This window comes from Jaculus jaculus, chromosome X, assembly GCF_020740685.1.
Source record: "Jaculus jaculus isolate mJacJac1 chromosome X, mJacJac1.mat.Y.cur, whole genome shotgun sequence".
NCBI classification, from domain to species: Eukaryota; Metazoa; Chordata; class Mammalia; order Rodentia; family Dipodidae; genus Jaculus; species Jaculus jaculus.
Genome location: NC_059125.1, coordinates 48,625,633 through 48,642,602, shown reverse-complemented (window position 1 = coordinate 48,642,602; position 16,970 = coordinate 48,625,633). Strand labels below are relative to the sequence as shown.

Genomic DNA, 16,970 nt, shown 5'->3' with positions numbered 1-16,970 from the left:
GGACACACAGTTTCATATCTTGTTTTTTTTTTGGGGGGGGTTTCGAGGTAGGGTCTCACTCTGGTCCAGGCTGACCTGGAATTAACTCTGTCATCTCAGGGTGACCTTGAACTCACGGTGATTCTCCTACCTCTGCCTCCCGAGTGCTGGGATTAAAGGTGTGCGCCACCACGCCCGGCTGATTCATTCTTTCACCTTACTGCTTTGCACATGTGTAGGCTTCCTAACTGCCTGGACAGTCTTATGTATTTTGAAATATATTGTCAAGTTATTTCAATACATACTTCCCTCTGGAATGGTGAAGAACACGGACCTTGGTTTACACCCCAGCTTACATAGTTACTTGCTGGTCTTTAGGGGAATGGTGACTTAGGGCTTTTCTTCTCTTCCAGCACGCTACTCAAAGGGAATCTTACACTAGATTGGGAAGATTCCTTGGCAGCAGGCTGAATCACAGTCACAGGAGGTAGAACTTTCAGAGAAGTAGAGATAAATGGTCACCTCTATCTTCTGTCTGGGCTATACTTTTTTTTTTTTTTTTTTTTTTGAGGGATGTGCCTTTTTGCTCAGCCCTCCCTTTACAGCAGCCGTGCTTGGAGTCAGAGGCTCTCCAGTGTCAAGATGAAATTTCTTTGTATTTTTTTCCTTCTAACAGTCATAGGCACATCCTTCACACAGCAGTGGAGGAAAAGCAAAACCGAGAATATGGGTTTTAGGGGCCTTGGCCCTGTCAAGCCTAGAGAACTTGTTACCATCAGCTTCCCTCCTCACAGTTCTATGCTGGAGTGAGGCCAAAGCCCAAGCTAATGACAAAGGGTCATTGTTTTATACTCTGGGCACAAACCTCCCTGAGACCTCCTGGAAACAGTAATCAGGTCTGGTTTCACGTTCTACTCTATCCTAGCCAAATATACTAAAGCCATACCACATTGATTCATCTGGAAAAATGGAACCAGGAATTACAGACTTCACACACTGGATGTGGCTAAATGGCTTAGCAAGACACTAATACGGTGCTTAGTTATTATAGAAAGTGCTCAATAAAAAGCGCTGCTATTTTTTTTTTTTTGAGGCAAGCCCAACAGACTGGATTTTTTTTTTTATGAGAGAGAGAGAGAGGGAGAGAGAGAGAGAGAGAGAGAGAGAGAGAGAGAGAGAGAGAGAGAGAACACTGGTGCATCAGGGCCTCTAGCCACTTTTGTAACTGAACTCCAGAAGAGTGTGCCACCTTGTGCACATGTGTAACCTTGTGCATATGGCTTGTGTGGGATCTGGGGAGTTGAACATGGGTCCTTCGGCTTGCAGGCAAGGGCCTTAACTGCTAAGCCATCTCTCCAACCCAAGTACTGCTATTTTTACTATCGTTACTGAGCAATCCAGTATAGTGGCTGAGAGTAGAAATTTTGGAGTTGAATTGCTCTTTCTGGGCTTGTATCCAGACTCTGTGCTTAGCATGTTTGGCCATAGGCAAATTAGCTAAACTCTCAAAGCTTAAATCTCTTCAATCATAAAAACATGTAAGGCTGGGTGTGGTGGCACATGCCTTTAATCCCAACACTTGGGAGGCAGAGGTAGGAGGATCACTGTGAGTTCAAGGCTACCCTGAGACTCCATAGTGAATTCCAGGTTGGCCTGGGCTAGAGTGAAACCCTACCTTGAAAAACCAAAAAAAAAAAAAAAAAGTAATAACAGGACCTCTTATTTGCAGAGATTTTGCATGATATCTGCCCCTTCAGATGGTACCTCTTATATATTTCCTTATAAAAATTTTATTTAGAGAAATACTTTCACAATTTAAAAAATTGTACTCCTAGAATATAGTTTTATAAGGGTGAATAAGTAAAGGGCACTGTAATGTTCTAAGCACCTACTATGTGTCCTGTAGTTTACATTTTTCCTTGTAGTTAATGCTAATATGAAAATAAGATTTCAAGGTTGCCTTATTTATAATACTGCCATAACCTCTGATTATTTATTTGTGCTGCAAATACATGTTAACACCAAATAATTTACTATCACCCTAACTGAAGATGTATAAAGGATGTTGAGCTTTTTTTTTTTCTTCATTTTGAATAGCTGAGCACTAGCTCAAGTCAGAGATGTCTGATGCTTCAAATCTAAGCACCATGTTTTTACAATTTCTTTCTTTCTGTGTTATGCTACATATAAAATAGTAATGGGAAGAGGGTGGTTACACACCACTTGAACCCTGGTCTTAATATTGACTAAGTGCAAATAAATACTTTTTATGTAAGAAATTATATGTGTCAGGTAAAGACATTAGTACATTTATATTGAGAAAACAAGAAGAAACCAGTTTGAAATAAAGTAGAATGTGAATTTAGGATTTTAGTTTAAATGTCTAGATTTACAACTAAGCGTTTACTCCAGGAAAGGAATAAAAGTCTTGGTCCAACATACAGTGGCCTCCAAATTTGAAGCCACACTAGGCTTTATTGTTTAGCACGTTTTATTGATGATGCCTACTTGTCAGTGGAAAGATGTCAAAAGATAAAGTGCCAGCCGGGCATGGTGGTGCACGCCTTTAATCCCAGCCCTCAGGTGGCAGAGGTAGGAGGATTGCCATGAGTTTGAGGCCACCCTGAGACTCCATAGTGAATTCCAGGTCAGCCTGGGTCAGAGTGAGACCCTACCTCGAAAAAACAAAAAACAAACAAACAAACAAAAAAGATAAAGTGCCAAGCTTGGTAGCACATGCCTTTAATCCTAGCAATCCAGAGGCAGAGGTAGGAGGATAACCATGAGTTCGAGGCCAGCCTGGGACTACTGAGTGAGTTCCAGGTCAGTATGGGCTTGAGTGTGAGACCCTACCTCAACCCCTCCACCCCTTAAAAAAGATAAAGTGACAGATCCGAGGGGACCAAATAACTATAACTTTCCCCTGAAGCTTATAGTAGCTGATTGCTTTTTTATTTACACTCAGCTCCAGCATCAACAGATCACCACCTTGGCTTCTTGCAGTGTTTCAATTGAATAAAACAAGCTTGAGGGCTGGAGAGATGGCTTACCGGTTAAGCGCTTGCCTGTGAAGCCTAAGGACCCCGGTTCGAGGCTCGGTTCCCCAGGTCCCACGTTAGCCAGATGCACAAGGGGGGCACACGCGTCTGGAGTTCGTTTGCAGAGGCTGGAAGCCCTGGCACACCCATTCTCTCTCTCTCCCTCTGTCTTTCTCTCTGTGTCTGTCGCTCTCAAATAAATAAATAAAAAATTAAAAAAAAAAAACTTCTCAGGAGCCTCTGTGGGTTGAGGTGGTAGTTAACTTCAACACAGATCTATATAACAAGCTTGAGATTACAAGTTTTTCTACAACCAAGATGAGTACATGAAGGGAAGAATTAATTACACAAGAGACAAAAGTCTAACCTAGCACAGTGAACCATAGATTCTCATTCAACCCAAAACACTTACTAACCAAAGATCTCATTGCTGGGCTCTACTCTACTCTCTAGGAATACAAAGACTTCTGAGCCTTGAGAGTGGGGTCAGATGGTATAGAATGCATGTGCTTCCTCCAACATTAGCATGAATGCATATGCCTGAAGACTCACCTGAACACTTTCTAGTAGATGCTTATTCGACAGGTCTGGAGTGGGACTTGAGATCGCAACAGTTCCTAGGTGATGCTGATGTCGCTGGTCCACAGAACAGAGAGGCATGGAGAAAGGGTCCTTGGAATTCTATACGGAGTGCTGTGTGAGCACCAAGCAGGGAACAAGCCTTTCTCCCTGCAAGTATTAGAAAAGGCTTCACACAGGAGGATACAGATGAATTGAGTCTTATTCACCTAGTAATCACAAGGAGATAGCAAAGGGGCCTATGCTATATAGTTCAGTGACTATGGTCATGAGTGGGACGAGTTATCTAAACTTTCTGACCATCAATATTCTTTCTCATCTGCAAAATGAGGAATTGAGAATGTTAGACTCGTTACAACCTTAAACTAGATGACTTGAATGAGAAATTTTGAGGCTGGGAATGTAGCTAAGTGGTAGAGTGCGTACCAAGCAGATGCAAGGCTCTCCATCCCCAACACCCATAAGTATGTATTGGTTTTTCAAGGTAGGGTCTCGCTTTTTAGTTTAGGCTGACCTGAAATTCACTCTGTAGTCTCAGGGTGGCCTCAAACTCATGATGATCCTCCTACTTCTGCCTCTCAAGTGCTGGAATTAAAGACATGCACCACCAACCTGGTTCAAAAATATTTTAAAATTAATATCTGCTTACAAGTTAGGAGAATAGTATGAAAAAGTCTATCAAGGAGCCTAACAAACTGACATACATTTGACAAACTAAAGCATATTAAGCTATAAGAAAATAGCACTGGGCTGAACAAATGGCTCAGTGGTTAAGGCACGACCTACAAAGCTTAATGACTCATTCAATTCCCCAGTACCCACGTAAAGCCAGATGCACAAAGTGTTGCATGTATTGGGACTTCTTTTGCAGTGGCTACAAACTCTGGCATGCCCATTCTTTCTCTCTCTCTGCTTGCAAATATAATATATGTTTTTGTTTTTTTTTTAAAGAACACAGCACTTGCCAGGCATAGTGGTACATGCCTTTAATCCCACCACTCTGGAGGCACAGGTAGAAGGATCACTGTGAGTTCATGGTTAGCCTGGGCTACAGTGAGACCCTACTTTGAAAAACCAAAAAATTAATAATAATAATAATTAAAAGAAAAGAAAAAAGGTAAGAGAAAACAGCACTTAAACCTTAACAGTCTCTTATGTTTGTTTTTTTCCTATATAGCTGCTTGTTTGTAGCCAGGCATATGAACTCACAATTGAACTACTTTAAAATAACATGGTACTCACTTTGCTCAGCACAAAAAAAAAAAAAAAATTAACAGTTAAAACGTACCTTTCATTTTTAGTGTACTTTGCAAATATCAGCTCTCACACAATTTGCAAGCTAATTTTTATTTGTCTAATTACCAGTGGACCATATTAAACTGAAACAGGGAAGGCAGGTTCCAGAGTGAATATTAGAGCCAAGGTGAGAAGGCTGAGGTAGGGTGGGAGAGAAAGAGAGGGGGAGAAGGGAAGAAGAAGGGTTCTCTTTTTTTTTGCTTTTTCAAAGTAGGAACTCACTCTGGAATCCTGGGCTGGCCTTGAACTCACAGTGATCCTCCCATCTCTGCCTCCCAGTTGCTGGAATTTTTTTGCAGAAGTTGTGCACCACCATGCCTGGCTTGAATATCCTCTTAAAGGCATGTTCCCAATTACCTAACCTTCTTCACTAGGCCCTGCCTCCTAAAGGTTCCATCTCCTGCCAACAGAACCATAGGATGGTAACCATGCCTTTAACACATGAACATTTGGGAGATACTTCATGTTCAAACTGTGACACATTACTACAATTCACATGAACCTTGGCCTTTTTAGTTTTTACTTCTATAAGATAAAGTGCTTTCTCAAATGGATTTGAAGGAGCCTTGATTCTAGAGCTTGAGGACCTAACAGTACGGGATGAACATCTCAAACTTCAATGCACACAAAAATCACTTTCGCTTTTATACAGCACGGTTAAATGTATTCTTTATGAGAAAAACAAAGTTCAGACATCAAGAATTTTCCAATAAGAAGTAATTTTATTACTGTTTTGTGATTACTGTTTTTTTTTCCCCCAATCCTCCGAATGTTTTCAGTGTACTTGTAGAACCTTTATAAGTAGAGATAAAACATAATGTTATTGAAAATAACCAATCTGCGGTTTCAGTACTTTTTATTTATGGACTATTAAAATTATGCAAAGGCTGGTAAATCTGATAGTAATTTAAAAGTAAGGTCTATTTATCTAAATGTGAAAGAAAGTTTATCACAATTACTTTAATCTTTTTAACTTTAAAAAATATTTATTTATTTGACAGAGAAAGCGGGGTGGGGGGGAGAGAATGGGCGCGCCAGGGCCTCCAACCACTGCAAATGAACTCCAGATGCATGTGCCCCCTTGTGCATCTGGCTAACGTGGGTCCTGGGGAACGGAACCAGGGTCCTTTAGCTTTGCAGGCAAATGCCTTAACCACTAAGCCATCCCTCCATCCTTTTTTTTTTTTTTTTTTTTTTTTACTTTCTTTGGAGACAAAGTTTTGCTATATGCTCAAGTTGGCTTAGAACTCACAGTGATCCTCCTGCTTCAACCTCCTGAATGCTGTGGTTACAAATGTGTAACACCATGGTTGGCTTTTCTTTTCTTTCATTTTTTTAAGTATGAAAGAGGAAGATAGCTAATCTTAGCAAGTATACATTCATAACAAGATGTGACTCTTTGTAGAAAAGGAAACATTATACTGAAAAATTTCTTAGATTAAAATAGGCTTCTTACTTCTTTTTCATTTCTTTTTTTTAAATTTTTATATTTTTATTAACATTTTCCATGATTATAAAATATATCCCATGGTAATTCCCTCTCTTTTTCATTTCTTCAGAGTGACTTGTGAACACACATGTACACATACTCATACATACATACATAAAGTCATTCAGCATTAGTATAAGATACAGATTATACTACTTACTGTTGCTTTGAGCATTAACAATTGTATCAAATTTTGGCATATGCATGGCTAAATTATAGAAGTGCTTGTAAAAATTAGTGTGAAGCTGGGCGTGGTGGTGTACACCTTTAATCCCAGCACTCGGGAGGCAGAGGTAGGAGGATCACCGTGCGTCTGAGGCCACCCTGAGATTACATAGTGAATTCCAGGTCAGCCTGAGCCAGAGTGAGACCCTCCCTCAAAAAAAAAAATTAGTGTAAAGCCATTTTAATTTTAACATTTATTAAAAATTAAATTTTATAAATGCTAGATAAAATTACATATAAAAGCTACACACACATATATAGACCCAAAACAAAAATAGCAGTACGATTTATACAAGAGAAATAAACAAATATGATGTTTAAACATGTATTACAATAAAATTACTAAGTTTTCTATAAATTTGAACACTACTCAGAAATGACATGTAGTACATTTTGGTTAATATCAAAGTTTAGAATTACAGAAACAGTTATCATAGGATTACTTATTTTAACAATCTTTCAAATATTCAAAAGTCAAATGACTCTCTTGAAAGAAAAATTAAATTCAGGTAAAATCTTTTATCTCATTGAAGTATAGAAAATTTTAGGCTTTGGTTAACAGACTCTAAATTTAGTAGAAAAATCTTAAATTAATATTTTTCTTATATCATATTCCTGAGTTTTTGCTAAAACACTATAGATAAGATAAAGAATTCAATGTATAGCTTTGTATACCATTGCATTTTAGTTTTGCAAAAAAGTATTGTGATTATTTAAAATGTGAATTAGTGATGTTTACAAATATAACAAAGATAGGAAAGGATATATTTAATTTAGCTTAACTATGGGAAAAGTAAATGCCTCTGACCATTATTTGCAAAGATCATTTGTAAATTATAATCAAAAGTATATTCAACCCATCAGTTTTTGCTTGCACCTTATGAAATCACATTAACTTTAGACAGCATAATGTTCTTATAAAAGGAATGATTAATGCTAATGGTTTGCATAAGGCCAGGCACAGTGTAGATGCTCAATGTAATTAATTAAAAATTATGTATTATTTCTACATGTTAACACATAATTCAACAAAGTAGCTAGATGATAGCTTGAAAATATCTGAAAATAGTATAAACATGATAATACATTTTTAGTAACGATCATAAAAGGAATTTTTACAAGTGACCATTTTTAATCTTAGTTTTTATTTTTGGTTTTTCGAGGTAGGGTCTCGCTCTGGCCTAGGCTGACCTGGAACTCACTATGGAGTCTCAGGGCGACCTTGAACTCATGGCCATCCTCCTACCTCTGCCTCCCGAGTGCCAGGATTAAAGGCGTACTCCACCACAATCTTAGTTTTGTCAGAATAGAATTTCAGATTCCTTTTAAAATAGGGCTCTGCAAAGCTGTTTTCCTATTAACTACTAAATGTGATATGGATAGCAGGCTCAGGTCCTTCTCATGTATCAACCTATCAACATCTTCAGAATTGGTTAGCTTAGATCAAACACAACCCTGAAAACAGTTTCTCTTGAAGACTGCATTGAATCTATGCATCTCAGGACTGGGCCCAGGAATGCTGAGTTTTGAACAAGTAGTACTTCTCTGCTTCCTGGAAAATGACTATGATCAGGTCGATTTGAGAAATAATTCTTTGAAACAAAGTTTGATTGCAATTGAACATTACTTGACATGCATGAAAACCAAATTGCTTAGTTTAAGTGAAGTGTTTTTAAATCTTTTATTGACAACTTCCATAAGTATAGACGATAATAAATGAAGTATTTTTGACCATCAAGTAAATGATGCAGTATTCAAGGAATTATTAAAATTACTTTTAAAAACTTTAAAAGTAAAAATTAATATGGGTAAAAATAATAATATACAAAAGCATACTATTAAACTATATACAAAATTGGAAAGAGCGCAATACCAAGGCCTTGTTTCCACATTGAACTTCAAATTCTCATCTGTATATCAGCAAAGTTGTAGAAGCTGTCTACATCTCGAGATGCTGTCTCCTTCCTTTCGGATACAAACATCTATTTTAAATACAAAACAAAAAAAAATTAACTTTGTGACCCCGAAATGCCAAAGCCCACATCATTACAAAATAAAGTCACAAGCTTACCGTTTAAAAGAAATTCAGTTACATCACATATAATATTAATCTTTAGATTTTCTTTTTTTAATCCTTAGATTTTTTATAGAACCCATGCAATATGATTTCAACAGCTATCATATGAATTGAGCTTTATTTTTTGTTTCTTTTTTTCAAGGTTAGGGTCTCACTCTAGCCCAGGCTGACCGGGCCTCAAACTCATGGCACTCCTCCTACCTCTGCCTCCCAAGTGCTAGAATTAAAGGCATGTGCCACCATGCCTAGCTAAAGTGAACTTTTTATTAGTATGTATTAATTGCACAAAATAGTGGGTTTCATTATGGTCTATACATACATATATATGAGTATTCTGATTGTACTTACACACACCTGCCCATTAACTACATATATCTCCTCTCCTCTCACTGTGGTCCCTTCCTATTCCCTTTTATTTTTATGCCTTTGTTTTCAGATTCAACATATGAGAGAAAACATATGATACTTGTCTTTCTAAATCTGGATTACTTTACTCAACATGATGTACTTATATAATTATGGCTTTTGCTTCAATAATATTTTAGTTGTTTCATTTCTGGTACTGAAAACCTAATCAAAAGTCTATGGTATGGGCTGGGGAGAAATGGCTTAGCAGTTTATGTGCTTGCCTGCACAGCCTAAGGACCCTAATTCAATTCCCCAGTGCCCATGTAAGCTAGATGCAGAAAGTGGTGTATGAATCTGGAGTTTGTTTGAAGTGGCTGGAGGCCCTGGTGTGCCTGTTCTCCCTGGTGTGCCTGTTCTCTCTATCTGCCTCTTTCTCTCTCTGTCCAATAAATTATATCTTATTCTTTATTTGTATTTGAAAGAGAAAGAGGGAAAGAGAGAGAGAACGGGTACACCAGGGCCCTCAGGTGCTGCAAATGAACTCCAGAAGCATGAGCTACCTTGTACATCTGGCTTATGTGGGTCCTGGGGAAACAAAACTTTGTCCTTTAGCTATGCAGGCTAGCACATTAACTGCTAGGCCATCCCTTCAGCCCTCTCTCCAATAAATTAATAAATTACATTTTGGCAAGGCATGGTGGTATATGCCTTTAGTCCCAGAGCTTTGGAGGCAGAGGTAGGAAGATCACTGAGTTCAAGGCCAGCCTGAGGCTACATAGTGAATTCCAGGTCAGCCTGGGCTAGTGCAAGACCCTACCTTGAAAAAAACACACACACAAAAAATAAATAAATAATTTTTTGAAAATTGTATTATAGAAAGTATTTAACAAGTAGGTACTTATTTTCTAATAATTTTAAGCAATTAGTTTGGCAAGGAAAAACCCCAAGGTATAGTTCCCAATTATTTACCATAGGTTTTAAAAATCATGATATGCTGGGTTAAGGGATATACAAGGGATAAAAGTACTATTTATTTTTTGCATGTGTGGTGTGCATGTGTATGTGTGAGGTGCAAGTGTTTGTGTGTGCATATATATGGAGGCCAGATGTTGACATTAAGTCTTCCTTTATACTCCTCCTCATTATTCTTTGAGGCAGGGTCTCTCACTGAACTTAGAGTTCACTAACTTGGCTTAACTAGCTAGCCAATGAGCCCCATGGAGTACCTGTTTCTGCCTCCCCAGTGCTGGGATTATAGGCAGACACCACCATGCCCAGCATTTTACATGGGTTCTGGGGATCTGAACTCAGGTCCTCATGCTTGCATAGCAAGCAATTTACCCACTGAGAAATTGCCCCAGCCCAAAAGTAGTGTGTGTTTGTGAAGAAAAGGAGATGAAAGATTAGATTGAGATATAGTCAATAAGCTCTTATACCTTTGTCCCATTGAATATTTCGTTTACAATAAGGTGACATCCTTCTACAGCACCATCTCCATTAAACTCCAAGGCAATCACAGGACCTATAAGCAAACCCAAGAAGTGTTGTCTTAGCATGAACACAAATGTACTGTAAAAGTAATCTTTTTTTTTTTTTTTAAGATAGAGTCCCTGGCTGAAAAGACAGCTCAGCAGTTAAAGGTGTTTGCTTGTAAAACTTGATGGCCTGACTTTGATTCCCCAGTACCAACGTAAAACCAGATGCACAAAGTGGCACATGCATCTGGAGCTCGTTTGCAGTGCAGAAGATCCTGGCACACCCATTCTCTCTTTCTCTCTAATAAACATAAATAAATATTTTTGAAGGACAAAGTCTCATTATGTAACCTTGACTTGTCTGAAACTTGCTATGTACACCTGGCTGCCCGCAAACATGCCACAATCCTCCTGCCTTTGCCTCTCAAGTGCTGGGATGATAGGAATGCACCATGCCCAGCATTAATTTTTTTTAAAAAATATTTTATTTATTTGCAAAGACAGAGAGAGAGAGAGAGAGAGAGAGAGAGAGAAAGAGATTGAGTATGGGCGCTTCAGGGCTTCTAGCCACTGCAAAGGAACTCCAGATGAATGTGCCGCTTTGTGTATTTGGCTTACATGGGTACTGGGGAATTGAACCTACGTTGTTAGGTTTTGCAGGCTAGCACCTTAATCGCTGAGCCATCTCTTCATCCCCCCAGCATTAATTTTTATATTATTCCCTGACGAATCTCTAACATTTTTATTAGAAGTGAGAGAATGAGGGAGATAGATAGATAAGACACATCACCTTAGCTTTTTCTTTCAAATAATTATAAAACAAATTAACACTGAATCTCAGCTCATAATGAGTAGCTTCAGTGCAATTATAAGACTAGCATCATATTTTTAAAGTGTTGTAAATTAGCTTTTCTGGGTTTTATTCTTCTAAGAAACCAAAAGAATCTCTCCTCATTCAGCAGTACAAAGAATAGCGGACAAAATAGCAAGCAAGATCAAAAGCAATCCAAGTCAACATAAGCAAGTCTTGCCAGGCAGCCAGCCTTGCTTCCAATTCCCCTGTTTCCCAGCCAAGTTCTGGGCCACCAACGATGGAGCTGAGCCAAAACGGAACGGAAGCCAGGTACCAAAGTAATGCCTATCTGAAAGTATTTTCTTTGAATGTGTCTCAAAGGTATAGAATAAAAACAAAGACCAAGTTTTTGTTTTTAATTATTTGAGTAGAAGGATTTGTACCCCCTTTCCTATACACTCATTTGAATACTTTAAACAAAATCTGCCTTAAATGTCTGTGTTAATATTCATGATTTAAGCTTTGGCAAGCTTAGACTTAATATAATGAAGCCTTAGCATTACTGGTTTCAAACTATTGGTGAACATGGCCAAGGCTAATTAGGACATGGAAAATATGCACTTTAATTTAATTAATATTCATCCATCTATCACTGTATTTCTCAAAGATTTGTTTTTATTTCCTACAGTGATGGGAAAATTATAAATTATAAATTCCTTGATAAAAAGATACTAGTCTGCCTGGTGTGGTGGTTCATTCCTTGGGAGGCAGAGGTAGGAGGATTACCATGAGTTTGAGGCCACCTTGAGACTACATAGTGAATTTTAGGTCAACCTGGGCTAAGGCAAGACCCTACCTAAAAAAAAAAAAAATACACTAAGTGACTAACCAAATATAAAACATTATGGAATAATAAAATGCTGAGTATAAAATATGAAATAGTGGGCTGGATAGATGGCTTAGTGGTTAAGGTGCTTGCCTGCAAAACCAAAGGGCCTCAGTTAGATTCCCCAGGACCCTCGTAAGCCAGATGCACAAGGTGGTGTATGCATTTGGAGTTCATTTGCAGTGGCTGGAGGCCTTGGTATGCCCATTATCTCTCTTTCTCTCTGAAATAAATAAATAAATAAAGTTTTTTTTTAATATTAAGAAAATGAAATACTAAGGTGAATAAATAAGAAATACTAAGTGTAATGTAGTTATGTGCCACAAAAAGAAAATCACAAGAATGAGAAAGATCACAGTACATAGGATCCCAAAATAACTGAAAGGTTATGATTTTGCATAGAACACAAATACAGAAAAGCAGGCTGGACAGCGGCCAACTGTATACTCCAGCTCTGCTACAAAAAAGTAGTTAAGTTGTGAGTTTTACAGCACGGCAGTATACAGATCAAGATAGTTATATAGCTGGGCGTGGTGGCGCACGCCTTTAATCTCAGCACTCGGGAGGCAGAGGTAGGAGGATTGCTGTGAGTTCAAGGCCACCCTGAGACTACAGAGTTAACTCCAGGTCAGCCTGGACCAGAGTGAGACCCTACCTCGAAAAAAAAAAAAAAAAGATAGTTATATAATATAGATATGTAAAGAAAAGAAGGGAACTGGGAACATTTTCTTGCACTTGGCAAAGAGGCTCTGTGGAGGAGGTAGGTAATAATAAGAGGATATTAAATTAAGCAAGAAACAAGGTCTGCAAGGGGTAATAATTCTAAAGGTACATTTATAGGGAGGGGTTCTTATGTTATAGAGCCTATTTCAACTGACAGTTCTGCTCAGGAAGTTTGATTGTGATGTAGAAGAGTAAATACTAGAAGGGGAAGCCCAGGAAAAAATAAAATGTTTACTTCTAGGAGGAAAGAGGGAGCCAGGTGAGGGTATGAGAATGGAAATGAAAGGTCTCTCAAGGCACCCTTTTATATAATTTGATAGGGAATATCAGGCCAATGCCTTAAAACACAAAATATGGGGAAAACAAAAGCAGACCCAAAATATTCTTTAAAAAGTAAAACAAGGGCTGGAGAGATGGCTTAGTGGTTAAGCGCTTGCCTGTGAAGCCTAAGGACCCCGGTTCGAGGCTCAGTTCCCCAGGTCCCACGTTAGCCAGATGCACAAGGGGGCGCACGCGTCTGGAGTTCGTTTGCACAGGCTGGAAGCCCTGGCGCGCCCATTCTCTCTCTCTCCCTCTATGTGTCTTTCTCTCTGTGTCTGTCGCTCTCAAATAAATAAATAAATAAATAAATAAATAAATAAATAAAATTTAAAAAGTAAAACAAATGAGTCTACCTTATGTGTCAAGTTAATGACATGACTACACAGAGAAAACAATTGTTCCACCTAACTTTCCAAGGTAATATTTTGCCTGTACATGTTCAACAGAATATGGTCTCAGAACAAGAAGATAGAAGGCCATCTTTAAACTTCATTAAGCTTATTTTGGTAGTGAAGGTTATTGTCATTCTGAAGCCATTACATTAAAACAATGTTGTAAGAAACTAAGATTTTGAGAATAAAAATGTTTTAAAAGTAATTTTTTTTTATTTATTTGAGACCGAGAGAGGGAGAAAGACAGAAAGAGAGAGAAAGAGAATAGGTATGCCAGGGCCTCTAGCCACTGCAAACTCCAGATGCATGTGCATCTGGCTTACATGGGACCTGGAGAACCAAACCTGCGTCCTTAGACTTTGCAGGCATGTAAAATTTGAATGAGAAGTCTTATACTGGCTATGAATATTTATAATATTTGTAATAAATGTCTTTCAGTGTTCATGTGTTAAAAACTTGCTTCCCAGATCATGGCATTATTTGAAGGTGCCTATTGGGAGATCTTAGATCATTGGGGACTATCCTCAAGGGGCATTATGAGTTCCTGGCCTCTTTTTCTTTCTTTTGTTTCAACTATGGGGTGAATGAGCTTCATCTGCCATGTATTTCCATCATGGAACTGTGCCACTTCAGGCTCAAAGCAACAGGGTCAATCAGTTGTGGACTGAAACCTCCAAAAACTGTGAGCCACAATTTTTCCTTTGATCTCGGGCATTTTGTGATAGTGATGGAAAGCTGATTAACACGGTTGGCAAATTTGAAAGCAGGGTGGAGGGTTGTACTATGTTAAATTTCCAGGGCCCGGTGAGATTGTTCAGCAGGTGAGTACGTTCTGTGCAAGCATGAATTTGATCCCCAGGAACCATGTAAAAAGGCCAGGCATGGATACAAATGCCTGTAACCCCAGAAATGAAGAGTCAGGACAGGAAGATGAAGGGTGCTCCCTGCTAGGCTGGTCTAACTGAAAAAAATGGAGAGCTCTAAGTTCAGTTAGATTCTGTCTCAGGGAAATAAAGTAGAAGAGCAATATAATATGTCTGACATCCTCCTCTGGCCTCTACACACATGCACGGTATTCATCCATCTCCACACACCTGTGCATACACACCCCTCCCACCACAAGCCAATTAAATTATAATATCTTAGGCCGGGGAGATATACCTCAATCAGTAAAGTGCTTGTCATACTAGCATAAGGACAATCCCTAGTACCCATGTAAGTATCAAACATGGTGGCATGTGCCTGTAGTAATTCCAGTACTGGGGAGGTTCAAACAGGCAGATCCCTGGAACTGGCTCATTAGCCAGTCTAGCCTAATCAGTGAGCTCCAAGACAATAAGAGGCCCTACCAAAAAGGTTTATGGGGACTGGAGAGAAGGCTCAGCCATTAGGTGCCCTTCCTGAACAAGCATGAGAGCCTGAGGGGGCCTAAAATGGTCTGAGTTCAAATCTCCAGATCCCATGTAAAACAGCTGGGGATGGTCACGTGAACCTTTAGTCTCAGGACTCAGGGTATCTTCTGTCTTCCACTCACCTACACACCAACCCATACAATGCTCCTACACATACAAACATATATATATATATGTATATATTCATATGTATATATTCATATATATATATATATATATATATATATATATATGAAATAAAAGATCTGAGTTGGAAAAATAAAAAAAAAAAAATCTGAGTTGGGTATGATGGCATATGTCTGTCATCTCAGCACTCCAGATGTAGGAAGATTAACAGTTCAGTGCTAGCCTCAGGTACATAGGGAGTTCCAGAAAGGCCTGGTACAGTGTGAAGCCCAGTCTCAAAAAAAAAAAAAACACAATAAAATAAATAAATGAAGAAATTAATAAATAAAAGATTTGAATCAGGCATGGTGGTATATGCCTGTTAATTCCAGTGCTCAAGACACTGAGGCAGGAAAATCACTTGAACTCAGGAGTGTAAATTTAGTCTGGGCAACATAATAAGACCCCATCAATAAATAAGATAAAGTGATGTGAAGGAATTATGATCGAAATACATTTTATGCATGCATAAAAATTGTCAATAAAAATAAAAATAAAAATGTAGGGCTGAGTAAATGGCTTAGTGGTTAAGACACATGCCTGCAAAGCCTAAGGACCTTGGTTCCATTCCCCAGGACCCACGTAAGCCATATGCACAAGGGGGCACATGCGTCTGGAGCTTGTTTGCAATAGCTGGAGGCCCTGGTGTGCCCATTCTCTCTTTTTATCTGCCTCTTCCTCTCTCTCTCTCAAATAAGTAAATAAAATATTTTTAAAAAATGTAAAGAAGCCACAATCAATCAATGAATCAATCACGAGCTAACTGGCAAGTTTATAAAGCTCTCAACAGAGGCCCTCTTTCCTGTTCATTTTATAATAAAATATACCTAACCTTACAAAATAGAAATCTATAATCTGAAATTTTATTTTATAAATATCAATGTGAGAGCTGGGGAGATGGCTTAGTGGTTAAAAGCACTTGCTTATAAAGCCCACAAGCCAGGTTCAATCCCCTTATATTCACATAAAGCTAGATGTACAAAGTAGCATATGCATCTGGAGTTCATTTGTAGGGGTATGAAGCCCTTGCATAACCATTCTATTCCTTCCCTCCCTCTTCTCACAAATAAATAAACTGTCAGTGAGTTCCAAGCCCCTGATAAACCCTGTTTCAAAGCAGTTGGACAATATATCTGAGGATAACACCTGAGGCTGTCCTTGGTCCTCCACACACATATACACGTGTACCTCCACATGTGCTCCCACACAGATGAACACACATGCCTACACAGTACACAGATGCAAATAAATAAGCTCTGATCATATCCACTGAAAAGCCTAAAAGGAATTCAGTAATTCAGAGCACCTAACATATGTTTCATAATATTCCCCACTGAAAGAACTATACCTTAACAAAACATATCATTCCATATCTACACAAAGAATGCATTAAGGTATTGCTAAAGATATCACATGCTAGTTGTAAGCTAAAACTGAGCTGGAAGATTCCTCCCTGGTGGCTAGCTTTCATGGTGCCAGAAGATGCTATACAGGCTGCTGGGAGAAAAAGACAATAATAGTCTGTGGATACTCTGTACTACTGACCAGCCAGGCAAGATGTGCCCACTGGTGCGATAGTGGCATGGCTTATGGGGGTAATCAACTCCTCTCTGATTGGATTTGAGGCCTACTCCACAGGAGGGAATTCATGCCAAGTACTATAAACCTAGTCAAAGATGTGGCTGGGCAGGGAAGCTACTACTGTTTGGTTAAATGGATATGTTGTGTCCATAAAAGTGCTTTCTAGCCGAGTATGGAGGTATGTACCTTTA

At 38.7% G+C, this 16,970-nt stretch overlaps 1 protein-coding gene across 1 annotated transcript in view; it reads right to left on the bottom strand.

Moving 5' to 3' along the window:
* Nucleotides 1–7,273: 7,273 nt before the first annotated feature.
* Rp2 (RP2 activator of ARL3 GTPase) overlaps nt 7,274–16,970 on the bottom strand; it is a 56,495-nt gene continuing 46,798 nt past the window's right edge. The window contains exons 4-5 of the mRNA XM_004668799.2: nt 10,468–10,553; nt 7,274–8,588 (exon numbers count right to left, since the gene is read on the bottom strand). Of these exons, the coding sequence (XP_004668856.1) occupies nt 8,505–8,588; nt 10,468–10,553 (170 nt within the window). The 3' untranslated portion in view covers nt 7,274–8,504. The remainder of the gene's footprint in view (nt 8,589–10,467; nt 10,554–16,970) is intronic.